Here is an 18,914-nt window from a genome sequence, read left to right as displayed (position 1 = left end):
TGACTAGGATAGCTGGTGGTACCAAAGAATTTGATTTCAGTGACTTCTCCAGGGAATTCATCCACTGAATAATAGAAGAAATACCAGTATCTCCTGGGATGTACCTAGAGCAGCATCCCACTTTGTCCAGCGTAGCTCTCCTGCTTGGGTCACCAATCTCACGGGGACCATCCTTGTGCAGGTCAGAAGTGAGAATGAAAAATTTGGGCTGCTACTGTTTTCTGCTTCTCTTGGCACTGTTCCTGGAGAGAGTTGAGTTAGTAAATGTGGCTGTCACAGTAGCTATTACCGATGACGTAAAATAATTAAGTTGTGGTTTCTGTTGTGGTGGGGCCACTTCTGTGTTTTATGGTGATACATCTGTGCTAGGAGGGAGAGTGTCATGCTTGATCATCATGATGGATGCTCCTAGGGAAGGAGGACGAGTCACTTGCAGCAGGTCGTCTGATACTTTCTATTTATGTGAAATCCTTTTGGTTACATGGCAGAACGCTATTAGAACTGCATGTTATTTCTTCTGGCTTTCCTGATGAGGTGATGGGGAGAGCAGCAGCCATCTCATTTTTCTCTCTGTTGTTTTTGGAGGAAAGAGCTGCACTCCTCATTCTTTTCAGCATTTCAAAAGAAAGCGGGAGCCAGTTTTCGGTCCACTTCTCTAATCATGTGGATGCCTCCGTTTTTGATGCCTCAAGGCACCAACGTAGGTGTCCTGGCTTTCAGGAATCCTGAAAGGAAGTCTTAGATAGAGACCCTCCGCAGTGCTGCGAAGCAGTCTGGTAGGACCTACCCACGGAGTCCAGTAGGACGGTGCTCCGTGCAGGAAGTATGCTGTGAGCATGCTGGGAATTCAGAATATTTTCTGTAGCTGGCCTCAGATAAATATGTTGTTATTATAAATATAACAGCAAATTTCTGCTTTTTGGTCCATATAGAGAGAGGCTTTTCCATTTGCACCCAAAGTTGGAGGCTTTCCTTGTTCGTTTGTCTACAGTGGTAGCATCTCACATCGCATTTATTTTATATTTCGTGGTAGGGGTGACTTTGGGATCAGTGCCGAATGAAACGGAGGGGCTGTGCCTCACCTGGCTGATGGTGTCGAAAGATGAGCGTGGAGCAGATATGAAGCAATAGGAGATGAAGAGGAGGGCAGCTTGGCCTTGTGCTCCTACGCTTGGTGTTCGCAGCATCATCCAGAGAGCAGCGGAGGGATGGGCGAGGGGAACGGGGTTGCTCTCCTCCAGCGGGAGAAGGCTCTAATAACTAAATAATAAAAATAATAAGTGTTTCACCAGGTCTGTTCATGCCTCGGGCTCGTCCCGTGGACGGGGTGGGCTCCGCTCAGCACGGTGGCTAATCCTGCTCTCCTGCCATTTGCCTTCGCCAGGTGCAAGTTCTTCAGCCTCACAGAAACCCCGGAGGACTACACGATCATCGTGGATGAAGAGGGCTTCCTGGGTAAGTGTCGGCATGTGCCACCTCGCTATGCGGCCTCCGGGAGGAGGAGGAGGGAAATGTGTCATTTCTCGCCGAGATCATAAACCCAAGCGTTTGTAAAACAGGTCTGTTTGTAAATACTAGCAGTGCAGTTGTGAAAGGTGCTTTGATCACTTAAGCACGCTGTCTCTGCCGCTGTGCCGTACGAGGCGTTTCAAGCGCAGAACAGGGATGGATTTTGATGCTGGGAGAAGGGCGTACGCAAGTTTTAAAGAGCAGCTTAAGCATGTTTGAGAAAGCAAAGCCATCTGTGTGCTGTTGTACCGTCATTGCGTATCGTTCTGCTGGGCTTCGTCCTTGAACCTCCAGGAGCACCCACGTCTCATTCCTCCAGCTCCAAGGTCTCGCCAACCTCCCTCTTTAAAAGAAACCCTTAAAGATGAGTATTTTACATCATCCTCATCCCCAACAAAATGCAACGGAGTTGCAAATCAGCTCCTTTGCCTTGTCACCGAAAGCCTTGATTTATCTGCCTTTCTCCTGCCCCGCGCTAAGCGCACTCGTTGTCCACGCGTGGTGGCTGGACGTCCCTGCCCGTGCACGGCGCCGGGTCACATTGGTGCCGAGGAAGGTGCCTGGCTCGAGTTTGGGAGCTGGAGATGCTCGGTGTCGGGTGAGTGCTGACGGAGAGAATAGTTTGTCTTTGGCGATGGAAATAGCTTGTAATAACATTTATCGTGGGGGGCGGCTGTGTTTGTAGCAGTGTTATTTAGGTGGTGGAATGAGGAAGCGTTGTGCAGCTATTATTATTTCTGTGCTACTGCTGCTCTTTGTGGTCAGTTTCTGAAGTCTGCAAAAATTTACCGGTTTGGAGAAAATTCATTAAAGTTTGAAAAAGGCATATTTAATTCCCAAATTAGAATTAACTGTCAAGTAGCCGCTTTTGACACTGTAATACTCAACAGTTTTGTAATATCAAAACCCTAAGGAGAAAATCAGAAAGTATGCCATCTTTATTTAGTACACAGTAAAAGTTTTATAATCAGTTGCTTTGCTGAATTATTCCCCTTTCTGTTTCAGAAGTACTCATAAACATATAATAGAAAAAATCATTACATTTTAGAAAACTATAATGTTGGCATAAACATTTTCATAAAATAATCACTCGGTTGAGAATAGGTGAATGGATCTTTAAGATATTGCTGTTTGAAATTTGGGAGTTGTTGGTTGTGATAGGAACTATAAGTCACGTGTTCTGGTTTTTGTTTCCAAAAGAGCTCAAGTGACCTTTATGTTCCTGTTTCCCGAATGTGCATCCCTTGTTGCATTTGTTCACGTGGCGTGTGCGTGAAGACTTTATTACTGCTATTGGTAGCATCAGCTTTTCTATTATGGCTGGTAGCTACGGGCAATCAGTTCAGGTTTGGCTTCCCTATAGGAGCAGGATGCAAAGCCTGTCTCTAAAGAGCTTGGTCTAACAGAGAAGTCGGACATCAGGAGGAGAAAAGGGTTTTTTCCAAGGGTCACAGTGCATGACAGAGCAAGGAATGTGGAGATTCCCGACCTCAGAAGGAAGTCGGAGTCGCTGAGCCGTGTCGTCCCCATGTATTTGCCTTGACAGGGGCATGCTCATCTCCAGCACTACGTCTGTGGCTGTGATATCCATGGGGCTGACTTCTCTGCCCTGCTGGCACAAGCCAGGTTCTTCAGTTTGGGGCACTGTGGCAAGTCTGGATTGCAACCACCCCTGTACAGCCTCTAGCATGAGCACCCCAACCACTGTTTATCTCTCAGGAAATTATTCCACCTTGAAACAAAGGTAAGTTCAAATAGTTTTGCTCATCAGTAGTAGGGGGTTGCGTTGTTTTGGTTGCCCATGGTTGTACTTGGAGCAAATCCCAGGTCTAGGCAGACCTCTGCAGTGGCACGAGCTGCTGTTGCCCCAGGTTGTCTCTGTGAATTGGGCAGTGCTGCCAGCCTTCAAAGCAGCAGCATGCTCTGCTTGGACCCTTTTGACTTCATTACCTTGACTCTCGTATGCACGTGAATTTACTGCTGATAGTTATAGTACCAGTATAGCCTCCACTGGGCTACGGTTTTGGCAGCATGTAGCATCCCTTTAATCAAATACACAGTGCACAGGCTGAGCGTTAAAAGCAGAGCTTTGCAGGAAGGAGCGCTCTAAGATGATCCTTGCCTATGGCAGGGAGTGAAAGCCAGGTGCGAATCCCAACACGAGCAGTAGTGCTACAGAGCCAGCAGCTCGATGGCCTCTCCTCTGCTCTTCGCTAGTAAGCAATGATCTGCTGGCAAGACTTGAATGTTCTCCATCCTGCACGTTGTCCAACCCTTCCGACGCAGCCCGTGCTCCCTTTAGGTTTGTGTCCAGCACATGCCCTTCTTCTGAACAGTCACCACTACATCCAACACTTTCTCTCAGGTTTAGCCCTGCCTGGGATCCCCACTGGCTCTCCATCCTTGTTCCTAGTTTCTGTATACTGTAAGTTTTTCAGATTGAAGGAATTCAGCATCTGCCAGCCTAGGATGACTTGTAACTGTGGAAGTGCTCTGTTTCGCTCTCTTCCTCTCCTAGTCTGGCTCTAAGTGTCTGAGGAGGAGGAATCTCACTTGGTTGACATAAACATTGGCTTGGAAAAGAACAAAACCTATAAGAATTCCTGCATCCCACCTTCTTGCAAAACAGCACCCATCATCTCTACTCAAGGCAATCAGATACCTCTTGACCTCACTAGTAAGGTGCCAAGGTTCAGCTCACGGATTACAGGGTAAATCTTCACCCTTGGTGAGCAGTTTAGGTAGAAATTCCAGCAGCAGGAAGGGACTTTTTATTCTCTCCAGGTAACTTTTGTTCTTAACAAATTTGCTACAAGTCTGGGAAGGACAGGGTTTTCCATGTGCTGTGGCAGCAGTGAGAAGGCTGCCCTGTTTTAGCTGGTATCTCCCAAGTTAATCAGGTGCCTTCTGCAAAAGAGCAAACAGCACTTGGGGAAAGAATAGACTGGAGCAATACTGGCACTTTCAGCTGTCCTTTAGATTAATGCTTCAAACATACTGATGTGCAGTAATCATTCTTAACTGTTTTGTCAAAAAATAATAATCCTCAGGCTTGTTTCCTTGTGAGTAGCAAGTGAGACAGGCTAGTAAAGAAGTCATTATTTCTTCTCCCCAGAAAATGTCTGCAGTGCAAAGCTGTATCCTCTTTAGCATTCGTTGTGCTGGAAAGGAACGGCTGCAGCCTAATTCTTTGCTTTAATTCCGCAGCGGCGAGGTGGGAATTATAGCTGCACAGAACCTTGTTTGTTCCCGTGGCTGTTTCTTGGGCTTGGGCCTCTTAATGAGGAAGAATTTTGTTCAGCAAACAATGAACAGAAAACTCTTTTCCAGGCTGATATTGAGATGCATTAGCAGAAGGAGTTTGGCTATGGGCCCTCCTGTGTGAAGACAAGTGTATTAGCTACCAGGGTGCTTGGACAGCCATGTAAAATCCTCACATTTATCCCCTGCTGTGCAGTTGGCACAGGGCAGAAGAGTTGAGTGGCTGCTGCTCCCTGAAATACAGGAATTTTTTTTGGGGAGGGGGGGGGATTTTGCCTTTTCCCCAAGATTTGGCTGAAAGCAGGAGCTTCCTGAGTGTGATACAGATAGCGAAGTGCCTATGCTCTCTGCAAAGTCCATCCCTTTTTCAAAGGGCAGCAAGGCCAGCATCCCTATGTCTCCTGGGCAGCTGCACCAACCTGCACCAGCTGAGCTTTTGCCTGTGGTCTCATCGTTCCCAGTAGTTTCTTTTCCTCAAAGGTTTTAGCTTTCACGCTCGCTGAAAGGAAAGCAAACGACAGTACACCTGGAGGAAGCTATGCTCTCTGAAATCCTGAGAACGTGCACTGGAAAGCGGTTGCTGATGTTGCAATCCTGTCCTGGAGGTGTCATCTGAATAAAATAATGCTGTTTGGGGAGTGGATGGGGTAGTGATGTTCCTCCAGTGGTATTCCCAGTAGCTGTCGAGTCACGGCTTCCATACCACATATCTAGAGAGGCTTTTATTTGGAGGAAAGGGGTCAGTTTGGTTTGTTTTACTTCTCTTTTCTAGTCCCGATCTCTTCAGCTGGTTTGTCTGCAGTCCTATTCATCCTTTTGTCACTTGGAAGTCCACTACTAGGTTTAGCGATAGCTCTGCCTGCGTAGCTCTGCATGAAGTGCCATCCATCTCCCCTCCGGTTTTACGGTGCTTCTCTGTAATTGCACAGCACAGTGTGAAATGAAGAGCTAAAGCTCTCCCTCGACCACCTTCATTCTGTACAAGCCTAATGACAGATGAGCACGTCCAGTGTCACGTATATAAGCTGATCCGATTGCAAGGAGATGAGGGACTGTTATAGTACGCTCTCTTTTATATCTTTGTCTCAGTATCTCTTGTACCCACTTGAAATGAAGCTGGTCTGTTTGATGAGGGCCAACTTCTGCTCCATCTCTGAGTCACCACCGCTGGTATCACATGCTAAAGGGAGAAGGAGCACCTCTGTAACACCATCCTTGGGGCAAAGCAGTAGCTTTGCACCTAGAAGGCAACAAGTGGTTCTAGTTGAGTTGCTACCCCATTTGTGATGTCTCCATACTTGAGACCTCTTGCAGGGCAATGGATGGAGTTCGAAGGTGGTTTTCCCTGCTGGGGAGAGATCCCAGAGGCCTGTCCCTGACCTGGGCTCTTTCTGGGACCTTGGCAACTGTTGAGTTGCTCCATGAACATCTGCATCAATGGGGGCTGTGACAGTCTTTCACCCAGATGAAGCAGGCCTGAAGATGAAAGGTTGTAAAGCAACACACTGCTACCATTTCCAAGGTGAGAGCACTGCCTGTCCAGCCTTAGCCCTTGGTTGCTGGCCCTTGCATGTCATCTTTTCCTGCAGGCAGTGACCTTGAGAGAGATCAGAGAAGAGGGAAGAAGTGCTGGGCTCAAGGGAAGAGTGAATCCTTGTGCTTTCCAAGCTGGCAAACATGTTTATTCCAATTTCAGGGAAACTGGAGAGTTGGGGGGTGAGGAGGGGAACAAACCACCCTCATGTACTCCGGACTTCTGTCCCCTAGAACCAGCAAGCTCATTTCATGTAGGTAGCTACAGGTAACCGACCTTAGGTCATAACTGATCTCTTTGGGATTTGAACCAGAGAGGAAGGTCGCTTTGATTTCCTTATTGAAGCAGGAGTGGGAAACATCTGCTTTCATCTCCTTTCTTTGCTGCAGACCCCTGCATGAACCTAGAGCAAGACTCTCCGTCTTCCCACACTGAGGTTCATCTGCAGGAGGAAGGTGACAGTCCTTCATTTATCCTTCTTGAGTCTGCCTAGTCTAGATAGTAATTTCTCTAAGGCCAGAAATCCATGTATTTGCAGCTTCTAGAATAAAGAGGCTCCCAATCTCAGTTCAGACCTCACAGTAATTGCCCAATACATTAAAAATAGTGGAACTATTTAAAAAATAGTTTGAGTGGCAGAGAGATTTTCTCAAAATTTGTAAAATGTTGACCTCATCCTAATAAAAAAGGGGGGAAACATGGAAAAGAAAAAAGCCCTTCTACTGACAGTGCTCTGTTTTGATAACTATCATCCTCAGAAAACCTGTTCCCTTCCTGACCTTGGATTCAGGACCATCATACACTTTATTGCCACATCAAGTCGCTTTTTCAATAACATCAGAATGTTAAATTGCTTTCAGTGTCCTCTCTCTTACCCTGTATATAAAATAGACAAGAATTCAGGCTTGCAAATAAGTGCAAGCCCAGAGCCCAGCTAGCTGGGAGCAGTCTCTAACTCCATTTAAAATGTGGAGCGAAATAAGCTAATAGATGCATCCGTTTTTAGAAATATGTCTCCTCTAAACTATTTTCTCCTTTAAATTTTTATTACCCAGTGACGAGGCCTTTGTATCTCAAGGCTCGGTGTCTTAATTTGCTGCCTGACATTTATAGTGGTGAATTCCTTCCCCTGCTCGCCATGTCCTGACCGCTAGGAGAGCCTGCCGGTTGCTAGGCAGAAGATGTTTTCGCTATTAAACACGTGCACAATCTCTCCCTTTTGGATCTCTGTATTGGCCAGGCAAGACTCTTGTCTGTGGTTTTCAGGGTTTTTTTTAAATAATGTGGTCCTAATGACCTAAATGCAAATTAAAAACATGGGGAATTGAGTACTGAGTAATTAGAAATATGTGTTTGGTTGGGAAGGTCTTTCCCACATTGCATATATGCTTATATAGATCTAGGTGCGTGTTGAGGGGCTGTTACATATATGCAATTTCCGCTCTCTCCCGAGAGGCAGTATAGTTTGGTCGTTAAAGCTTTTGAGGGAAGGGAGGGGAAGGTTGAGAAATATGGAATATTCCCAGGTCTGGTTTGCGTCACCTAGAGAAGGGAGCACTTCAGCTTCTCGTTAGAGCTCACGTCTCAGTGGATTTGCTAATCTTGACAGCCCATATTATTCCTTATGTTTGTTACCTGCCACATGAAGTCTTTTTGGTCCAGTTTCTCTGCTCCTATTTAAAGAAATACTGCATAAATAACACCTATTTTTCACTGTTTCCTCCAGCAGACGGTTTTGTATCGCGATCTAATTTTGTTTCACAGCCCATGGTGAGAAAGCCCAGACATCTCTTCCTGAACCACTTGACTGGCCATGATTTCCTCCTTTAAATTGATTACGGCTTAGCTGTTTCCTAGCGCTTTCCGAAGTCTGAGACAGATGAGCAGATAGATACCATGGCTAGCTCTTATCAACCCACTCTGCTAAGTGCAGGACCTTAAAAATGTTTTTCTCGCTGAAATGAAGAAATGATTCACTGAAATTTTAGGTGGGTATCTAACAACAAAATACAGCTCAACTGTTAAGTAGCAGTCCTGCTTATTTGTTTCGAGAGAGAGCATTTGGCCGTTTGCATGCTGTTCCATTGGTGGATTTTTTTTAGGCAGGACTTAAGGGCAGTTGGTTGCTCTGGTGGTTTGCCGTGTGTTTGGAGCTAACCACAATCTGCCAGCTTGGTGGAGATGAGCCAGGCTAGCAGAACGGAGTGCTCCATGGCTAGGAGGGGACAAGCCTGAATACGTATTGTGAGATTCTTTGAAGCATCTGTCCATTGTAAGTAGTTGTGGGGCTGTAATTTGTAATTTTCCCTGTCTTTTAAGTGAATTTTGTATGGGACACCCTGTGCAAGTGCTGTTATCCCCCCTTCACAGCTAGGAAACCGAATTCGAGGGAGCGCTGAAGGACCTTCCCAAGAGGGACCAGCGATATAGCAGAGACATGAACCCCCTTTCCCAAGGCTGAAGGCATTCAACCCGCAGTTCCCAAACTTTGCTAGTTGTGACCCCACCTTAAGTTTCAAGTCCTACTTCTCTCAGGTTCATGACCTGGCTATTCATGTTAGCAACTGGATTTCCAGCCGCCTTGGCATCCTCCTTGTAAATGCTGTGACCCTAGACTAGAAAAGGTGAGCCTGGAATAACTTTCCACAAAACAGTCTGTCATCTTCTGCAAGCAGAGAAAACATTTCTTTACTGATTAGCCCTTGCAGTGCCAGCATGTGGCAGTCCCCAGAGTTAGGATCTGAGCAGATTTGCCAGATTTGGGTGGGTGGGTTGGTTGGTTGGTTGGTTTTGGGAGGGGAGGTTGGTGAAGGAGGACCTCAGGTTTCCCAAGGATCAGCAGTCACTTGTCAAGGTGAGACAATCTCTGTCTCTGGCCGGCTTGGAAGACCTTCCTGGTCATGACCTGATAGGAAGAGCCAGCCAAATCTCCATCCTATCTGCACCTGGGCGGAGGTGCTGAGTCTTGTGCCCAAGAAATTCACCAGTTTTATTTTCTCCTGGAGCAATAACTTGACTTTTTCAGCTTTTTGCCAACCTTGGTACAAGGCCTCCCAAGCTTATGAAGGCTCCAGGGCTGGTGTGGTAAACCCGGTGCAACATATCTAGTTTTTTGGCTTTCACTAGAATCGGTTGAATTGGTGAAGGGACAGGGAATCAGAGCCCTGCGGATGAAGTTTCCGTGTCTGCTGCAGGCTTTCCTGTTTGACCTTGGACTAGTCTCTCGTTGTGGCTCAGTTTCCTCATCTGAAAAATAGGGATAATCCTATTAAATCACCTCATAACAGGCATTATAAAGATTAATTAGTGAACATGTGGAAATACTTTGATAATGTAACAGGCAAGGGCCGTGATAAATAGTAATTGAGGTAGCTTCTGTCCCAAAGGATTCCCAAGGCCCCTTACAATGGGGACGCTTCCAGACCTACGGAATAAATCATCCCTGCAGTGGAGTAGATTGGAGATTATGGTGGAAAAAATAATACTGTTTTATGAAAAAAGAGAGTTGCATAATCTTTTACAATCTCATATCTTAGTATTTAATCTTGCGTAGGATTAAGTCACACAGCCTCAAGGTTACAGTTACACAAACTGTTAAGCATTTAGTGGCTTCATCTTTGAGGCCTGTTTGAAATGTAATTATTTGCACTGCTCTTTCCGTCCAGAGGAATATTGCCTGAAAGGCAGTTTATAAAAAAGAAAAAAAGGGTTGTGTTTTAGTTTGTTTGAAAATAGAAAAAGAATTGAAAACGTGAGTCAAACTGCATCCATTTCCTTATTTTGTCTTTTTTTTTTTTTTTTTTTAATCTCTGTGTTTTGGGTTTTTTGCTGCAACATGTTCTGCGCTTCTCCTTGCCAGCAGTAACCTGAGGCACCCGCGTCCCCTCCCAGCGCTCATCTGGGCCGGGTCCTCCCCAGCCCCAGGGGCACAGATCCTGCGAGCAAAGCCTTTGCCAAGAGGTTTCGAAATGCTGGGAAAGTTTTGCTGGGAAGCAGAAAACCCACTGATTTCTGCAATTTCTGCACCCTGATTACCAGAGACAAAATCCTTGGTTCTTCCGGACCAGGGAGCCCACTTGGTCATGGGGCAGGGAGAGGGTCGGGGGAGCCGGTGGTGCCGGGGGAGCAGTGCTCACTCTGGCTGAGCACAGAGCGCCGCGGGCAGCGGGTTGGGAAGGACCTGGCGCCCCATCATGGCACTGCACATCGGTGGTCGGAGAGGGCATCATGGAGGGGCAGATGCAGCTGAAGGCATCTCAAGGTGAGCTTTGACCCTTCCTCTGCTCATCCAAGCAAAGGCCGGTTCCTGCTCCTTCCTTGCCTCTCGGGAGCGAGCTCCAGCTTGCGGAGCTTGGATCTGGTTTTGATTTTCCAGGTTTGCTCATTATTAATGATGCGTTATCCCGTGAAGAGGAAGGAAGAGAGCAGCCTGACCTCCCGGCAGCACACTGTGGCATAACCTGGGTTTCCCTTGCTAACCCGCTTCTCCAGTGCGGGTGGACATAATGATTATTTTTGGAGTTTACCTTACCGTGTTCCACATTTTTAGCCAAACATAATAATGATGCTTTGTTTTTTGGAGTGCGTTCATGTTTCTTGTCATATGATACCCCAGTGAGGTAAGACTTAATTTCTTTCTCCCACATACAAGGAAACTGATACACGGAGACCAAGTGGCTTGTTTAAGGTCGCACATGCGTTTTGTGGTACGGCTCAGTTTCTGCCTTAACTACAGGCCCAGGTTTCCATCTACTTGCCCGCGCTTCAGAGCGGGACATTACTTACGACTGTATTCCCAAGAATCGAGTGTCTCTTCTAAAATGCCACTGCAAAAATACGATCTCCTAGCGACCCCCCCGCAGTAGCTAGTCGCTCTGCGTTCGTGGACGCTTGGGAAGTGTGCTTCCACGTTGTAGCAGCTTCTGCGTTACGCCTTGGCTTTTTTCGTGCAATGCCATTTATTGCTAAATCAGTGTCTGGTCTGGCAAGAACTCGCCTCTTTGCTCTTCTGCTGCTCTTAGGCTGAGCCGAAATCGCACAGCTGAAATCGCGAGCAGGAAGCTAAGGAAGGAGGCCGCCATAAACACCTTCTCCAAACGGACGTATTTTTGTGCATTTCACATGCTTGCACTGGTCCCATTGGAAATGCACGCCTCTCCTTTTGCTGAATTTTTAAAAAGTCACTGGAAAAGTATAACCGGCTTAGTTTCTAGCTTGCCATCAAAGTTTAAAGTTACAGGGTTTGCAAGAGGAGCAGTGAATCGATTGAAAACGAGATCAAAGCAGGGGTTCTGTGTAAGCGTTTCCTTTTATCAGTCTGCGGCTGCTCTCGTCCTGGGCGCTTGTACTCAAGTCCTTTGCTCAGGAGGTGCTGATAGCTTCGGTGGTGCGAAGGCAATGCCTGTGCTTAACGTATGGATTCACAAGTTCCCAGGCTTTTACAGACTAGCGCGTGAACCGCTCAAGGAGGACAGGAGCATGTTGTCCTATGGCTCCATAGGAAAGGATGTCCGGTTGTGCTGCAGGCCCTTGGAAAGCCACGGAGCTAGCTATCGGAGTCGGGATTTCAGAATCGGGCTCTGTGTTTGTACAGCTTCATTTAATTCCAAGTTACCCTGGAGTTATTTAATTTCCTGACAGCTGCAAAAACAGCGTTCGCAGATAACAATGGCCTCTAATTAGGCAGCGTGCCTAAAATGGCCGAATGTTTTATTTGACCGTGGCGCTCATATTTTGCAGAGTGGAGCGGGCTGGATTTCCAGCCCCCCTTGGCAGAGATGTGTCTGCCTTGTGATGCGTGGTGCCTAATGCTAGAGGCATCTCCGCGCTGCTCCTGCCCCCGTGGTCAAAACGCTGCTTATCCTTTTGGACTGTGTCGGCGATAAGCCTGTCTTTCAGCTGCAACCGCCTTCCAGGAATGTGTTTTCTCCGGCTGAGGCTGCAGAGCGTTTTGGAGACAAGCAGGCAACAAGGCAGCATAGGAGATTTACCTGCGGTTGGGAGTCGTAGCTTCCCAGGGGTCGGAGCACTCTGCGGAGTTGTCCGTGTGCCGCCTTTACGGCGGATGCGCTTAGTACACAATCAGGCGGTGACGGAAATAAACCTGCAAGTCGACTGTTCTTCCAAATCATTTGTTCGATTTGGGAAGGGTGTTAGCGTCAGGTTGTGTTAATTAGATCCTGACTCATGATTTGCGCTTATGAGAGCGGCACGCGTTGAACCGTGCAGACTGATGGCTTCTGAATTCCCTCCCGTGACAGCAGCAGGTGCTTGTTTGGGGCTCCTTCCCCTCCTCTAATTCTTAGACTTCCCTTGAATCCAAGAAGGGAACAGATTTTTTTTCCACTGTTTTACTCCCTATTTTCACTCCTTTCTAGAGCTCACAATTCTGACAGCAGTTCCCATACCAAGTCCTTACCGCTGCAGTTCTTAAAGCTCTTTCTTTAAGCTCCCGTCTAAACAACGACTATGCAAAATCACAATTCCTGGTGTGTTGGATACCTATTTAGAAGTCTTGACACCTGAATTGGATGTTTGCTAATCTGTAGTCGGAGCTTATAACGGCTGTTTAACTGAGCAGTCTTTGTATGCGCATCCTGTACCACGGAGCAGAGAGCTCCTTTGAAGAAGGGTTTTGGTATGGATTCTGTATGTCCGTTTGCTTTTAGGTGACTGATATCCTGCTCAGACACAGGAACGTGATGAAAGAGATACTGCTGCATCAATTGCATTGTATAATAACAGTGAAAACGTCTTGTCTGCATTAATCTGGACCTGGGGAGACGCTGATCTGTCCAAGAAAACTGGGGATGTCAGCTCACATTGGCTTGTGGCTACATGAGCAATGCCCATGGGAAGTACTCTGCGTAAGATCTGCAAGGACAGGAGACAAGCAAGAAAGTTCATTTTGTTCCTTCCCCTGTACAGTTACCCACCAACCAACAATCTAGGGTTTCCTAAATTACAGGTTGAATCCACATTACCATATTTAATAGTCATGAATGTACCAATCCACAGCAAATTTGTCTAAACCCCTTTTGAAGCTGTTTCTTTCTTTCGATCTCCGTGACATCTGTGGCAGCACCTTCAGCGGTGTCTGTATGCGCTGTATGAATTCTTACTTCACTTTTTCCTCTAAACCTACTCTCTGATCATTTAATTGGGCTTCAGGTCATGTTTGTTACCACTGCGGAATAATAGTGCTTGTAGGCTTACTCCCAATTCTCTCCCTCACACTTCTTAAAGATCTGTTTGTCTCTCTGAACGGTGAGTTGGTGCGTCAAAGAACTGTCCAAGTGTCTCTAAGGCTCCTAGGAAAGGGGATGAACAGAGCCCCTATAAAATAACGCAGGTCCTGCCAGAGGCCCTTGTTGGTTCCTCCTGTGAATTTCCCTCCATTGAGAAGCTGGCTGTTTATTGCTGTTTTTCTTAACATGCAAGAGCAAGAGGATCCTTGCTTTTATCCCATGGTTGCCTGGTTGGTGACCTCCCATGCTGATCAGATGTTTCTTCTCTGAGTTTGTTGCCTCACTCCAGGAGTCTAACAGACTTGGGAAACCCAATTTCCATCTGCAAAAATTCTGCTGACTTTCCCCTTCCCTGGGATACCATGTTTGTTCCTATGTCTTCTAATCTGTTTTTTTCTTATACTTCCTTTGATTTATCTGAAGTTCCCAGGATCAGTGGTGGAGGTGGAAGCTCATGGTTTGAGGGTGTAGTGCAAGGGTACAAGCCCTGTGTAAGAGCTGGATTCATACCTCTGCTGGAAGCTGGCACTTGAAATGGTCTTTAAAGACAAATTCTGCTCAGCCTATGACACTAGCCAACTATGAAGGTCAACGAGAAGGCAGTCTTAGTTTAGAGGTGGTTGGGTTGGCAGAGGTCACTCTTGAGTCCCTGAGGAGTCAAGTTGGTGTGGCTGAATAGTTCCTCCATCTCCTGGGCCTTCCTGGGCTGCGGTGTGACCATACAGGAAGGCCAGGATGTGTCAGTGTAGGTTGAGCCCCGAGGAACGTGCATCAACATCTGTGAGATGCAGGAGTTCAGACACCTGTTTGGGGATATCACATCTCCAGAGGACCATCAGTCTGAACCTGGGAGAGTGTTTTATTGTTTCAGAGCTAGGAACATCAGAGAGGTGGCCAGGATCTGAGTCCTATCCTTCCTGTGCTGTCTTCCTCTAAAGACTGTGCATACAGCAGTTTGACGATGATACTAGGTAGATATTGAGAAAGTTTGCAAGACGTATCCTGCCTTTTGAAAAGCAGTATCACATTATGTCTTCCCTTAAAATCCCAACATTGAGAACTGTTATTGATACAGTACTCTTTTTTTTGTATTGTTATTATTTTACTGGAAAAAATGCAACCGTTTTTCTCATAGAGAAATAAAACTTGAAAATAAGAACACTTAATGCATCAACCTCAAAAGAAAAATGAAGAGAACCCACAATATATTTGGGTTCATTCATATACATATGTACATATGTGCATATCAGTCTAAATTGCATCATTTTTTTACTTGATCTCTTCACTCAAGGAACCTAATGTAAGTGAAAGTTTTTGGTTGGCAGTAGCCAGCTTCCTTCACAGTTGCATGTAAAACAAGTTCCTTTCCCTTCTCTTCCACATTTCCTCTCCTAGCTCTTTGCATATTATCTGGGCAAAGAGGCGGTAGACATGTCCCCAATTTTGCATTGCATGTGTTCTGTTCATTCTTTTTTGGGTTTACTCTCACTGGGATTTCCCTCTCCATGTCCTACTGAAACATTTTCATCCTTATTTTGTAAGACTTACTCATCCCTCTTCAGTTCCGGTTTCCCTGCTTCCACATTTATTGAATTTCTGAAGTTGGAACAAACCGTTTCTCCGCAATCGCAGGCTGCATTTATTTTGAGTTGCTTCTGGAGTATGTGAAATCCAAGAGTTTTGCAACACATGCGAGAGGCTGCTTCTCCAAGGGCTGGAGGTGTCGGGAGCACCAGGCGCGTGGCTGGCGTGCCCTTGAAGGGTCCCCGACAACTCGATTTCTTTATCTTCATATCTTGTATGATGCTGAGCAGATTGTAAGGACTAAATAAATGGTAATCTCTGCAGTCGTGCTAAAATAACTGTGTCTGCAAGGTATTTATTGCACAGTTGTTTTTCTCTTCTGCTTCTCTGGGCTTGGGTTAGATGTTTATTTACTGAAACACTTGGAGCTGAACTTGTGTAATTAAGAGTTCCCAGTTTTTTTATATAGATATATATGTGTGTGGGTATACATATATTTGTGTGTGTATATATATTTAATCTATATTTATTCAGAGATACAGAAGGGGATTAAGCAAAAGCATTTTTCAGCTGTTCTTTTTCAGAAATCTGTCCTTAAACTCTGGCTTAAGACTGCAAATTATATTGGTTTTTCAAGCTTTAACATATCCAATGAGAGCATCTGGCAGGAGTCACCGGTCCGGGATCAAACCAAGTTTTTTTCTGGTTGGTGAATGAAATGGGCAGCTCGCACATAGATTCCCAATATCTGTGACGGAGGAGAGTTCAGCAGAGGAGGGGATCCCCGGGAGCTGCACGGCGGGTTGTGTGCTGGCCTCGGTGATCTGCCGTGGTGCAGCTGAAGTCCTCGGTGATGCCGGGTTCCTAGGGTTGGTGAGTTAGTTTAAAAAAAAGAAAGAAATTTTTTTAAAAAAAGGTGTGTGTAGGGGGGAAAGGTTGTTGTAATTTTGTACTCGATTTCTCCTAGTGCTTGGATGTTCACGAGAGAAAGGGAGTGCAAACCCCCGTGAACTCGCTGAGCTCCCCTCCCGTGGAGCAGCCAGCCCGGCGACCGGGCTCCTCTACAAACCAGCCAGCAGCACCCACCAATCCACCCGGGGGAAAAAAAAACCTTGCTTCCCCTCGAACAGTTCGAAAGAGGCCGGGGCATCCTGGTGCTGGCTTATTTGCGCAGATTTTTCCGCAGGGCCAAGGCCTGAGGCGGATCAAAGGGCTCCAGGCTGCGCGCGGGAGCAGGGAGCCGGCGCACGCAGCAGTAGGTAGCGGGGAGGAAAGGGGGGCAGGAAAATTCCCGGCACGTTTCTGCCGGATAGAAAGCCAGCTGCGGAGGTGTGGGAGGAGACGAGAGCAGCAAAGCGTGGCGTGATACGTGGTTGGCGCCGAGGAGAAAAGCCGGGCTCCGAGGAGCACCCCCGAGAGGGTTTGCCGGGGCAGGACGGTGGGGTGGGTGCTGGTTGCAGATGCAGGACAGGGAGCTACGTGGGACATCGTGTGGCCCGGCCTCTGCTCAAGGGCTGTTTGGGCATTTCAACCGGCAGGCAGAAAATAAACCAGCTTCTTGAACAACCTCTCTGCTGGTTGCAGCAGCCAGCAGCGCCTGCTCCCATGGATGTTTACCAGGTCTCCTCCTGCTCCCAGCCGGAGAAGAGATCCTTTTCCCTGCCGACAAAGTCATTTTTAGAATTTGTGTAAACAAATTCCTGACCTAGATGAGTACTCCGGCGGGCCGCAGCACGCCTGCTTCTAGCGGCGCGTCTGCACCTTTACAAGGAGCTGGGTTTGTGCGTCCAAGGATCGGGGATGGTCCACGCCGGCTTCTCAGATTGCCTCCCAGTTGGATGAAAGGAAACCCCAACGAGAAACCGGTCCGCTTCTCAAAGCCCAGCCTGCGTCTCGGAAAGGCGAAGTCCAAAGGCGCTGCGGAGCGCACCAGCCCCAAAGGAAAACACGCTCGGGAGCAGGGGCATTAATAGCAAGGCTTTGGGGAGCACTGGCTGCACCTTCAAGCCCTACACACCTGCTTTATTTTAAGCGTATGTATTCTGCCGCTTGATGCTGGAGCTGAACATGGCCCAAATCCCCATAAGGCCCCATAAAAGCATACGGCTTTGGGGGAAGAGAAGGCAGCTGGAGGGAGCCCAGCTCTCCACAGGGCAAGGGAGAGTCTCAAGGGGGCCGGAGCAGCCCTATGGGGCCATGCGTGATGAGGGCCACCTCGGCACGCGCCCTGCTCCCGTCGAGCCTCGTCGCGTGAAGGCACCTGGCGAGGGGAGGCGACGGTCTGGCGGCAGGGCCGAGCGCGGGGTTTGGAGCGGGACCCGGCATCTCCGCAGCCGTATTTCAACTCATGCTCATCACCGATTCTCAGGGCTTCCCTGGCTGTTTAGGAAGTTGTCTCCGTGTAAAAAGTTTCTGTAGGGATATTTCATATGGAAAGAAAAAAAAAAAAGGCACCTATTCTCCGGAGACTCCTGTGGTTCGGGGCGGGGTGTGCGCGGTGGAGCTCTCTAGGTGGGGACACTTTGGTTGCCAGCGTTGATGAGTTGCTACTGATGGGGGGCGCGGGCTGCTTCCTCCTTGGAAAACGGGAAGGCAATGCTTAGAAAGCACTTGGGGGGAAAATTGGGGAAAGGGAAAGAATTAGACGCTCCTTTTCATCTGTTGCCTTTGAATTTCTAGGGGTTTTTTATTTTCCAGTGAGCTCAGGGCATCTGGGCCCTGGTCTCCTAGCCTTCGCTGCGGTACAAATAACCATAGTCGTTGGTTTGGGAAGCAAAAAGCTGAGAGGCGCTTGTGTGCTTGGCGGGTGCTTTTTTCCAAAGCAGCCGTTGCAGCTAGGATGTTCTCGGTGGCAAGGAAGGGTTTAAATAAAGCATGCTACAAGGCCTCTTATTTCCAAGGTGAGCACGAGGCAAAGAGGCTTAATATGAAGAATTTCCTATAGAGAAATGTGCTGGCTTAATGGGCTGTTTACTAATGAGCAGATCGGGTCCCTGTTGCTGGATAGCAACAAGACATGTGATTTCTATTCTATCATTTTTGGTGGGTAGATGCGCAATAATCTATCATTGTTTTTCTGCCAGCTCCTTTCTGCAATTCTTAAACAGTTTGGCTACCAGGAGAAAATCACAGGATTAGAGAGTAAAACCGGTCTGGCCTTCTTCCACGGAGGCGAGTGGAACAAGGCAGCCCCTTGTCCATGCAAGTCCGATTTGGTCTTCTCGGGGTTGGCGAAGCAGCGGGATAAGAGCTGGCGTCACCGATGTGCGTTGAATAGATGGCTAACACGACCGCCAAAAATGCGTAGTGCTTAGCGGGGTGGGGAGCACTTCGTAAGGAGAAGGCCCTTGTACTCAGAAATGCCGGGGAGAAATTGCGTGGAAAATTCTTTCAACTAATGGTCTGAAAAATATTCTGCAAAGGCTATTTTCTGCCCTTACTTCTAATTACATCTTAAACATTAATAGCCTGAGCAACTGGAGGATCGCACACACTGGTGTTGCAGTTCACTTGGAGCAATTTGTTTTGTGAGATAATGAACTGTGTCAGCAAAAGTTTAAAACTTCTTGTAGGTGGGGCTGACAGCGCTGCCTCGTATCGACTTTGCCCAGTGTTTCCCATAAAAAGACCCTGAACCCTTCCCTGATTCTTTGCTGGGTTTTAGTAACCTGGGAGGAAATTTTTGATGCAAGGGGACCTGACTTTTTCAGTTTTTTTTCAGTACAACAAAATGCATTTGAGCCAGTCTCAGGAGCGGCCTGGAGGGAATTACTACCAAATATTGATAACGTTGCCTTTGGTGAGCTCTAGCCCTCTCGTGCTTTGACAGGGGAGGTATC

The 18,914-nt window shown here is 47.3% G+C and overlaps 1 protein-coding gene across 1 annotated transcript in view; it reads left to right on the top strand.

Moving 5' to 3' along the window:
- The first annotated feature begins 661 nt into the window (after positions 1-661).
- The window catches only part of CASTOR2 (cytosolic arginine sensor for mTORC1 subunit 2), a 65,431-nt gene continuing 47,178 nt past the window's right edge, over positions 662-18,914 (top strand). Inside the window, exons 1-2 of the mRNA XM_026063638.1 lie at positions 662-700; positions 1,293-1,455. Of these exons, the coding sequence (XP_025919423.1) occupies positions 662-700; positions 1,293-1,455 (202 nt within the window). The remainder of the gene's footprint in view (positions 701-1,292; positions 1,456-18,914) is intronic.

Source organism: Apteryx rowi, unplaced genomic scaffold (genome assembly GCF_003343035.1).
Source record: "Apteryx rowi isolate R43461 unplaced genomic scaffold, aptRow1 scaffold_20, whole genome shotgun sequence".
NCBI lineage: Eukaryota > Metazoa > Chordata > Aves > Apterygiformes > Apterygidae > Apteryx > Apteryx rowi.
Note: the sequence above shows the minus strand (reverse complement) of the source record. Positions and strands in the feature narration are given on the sequence as shown.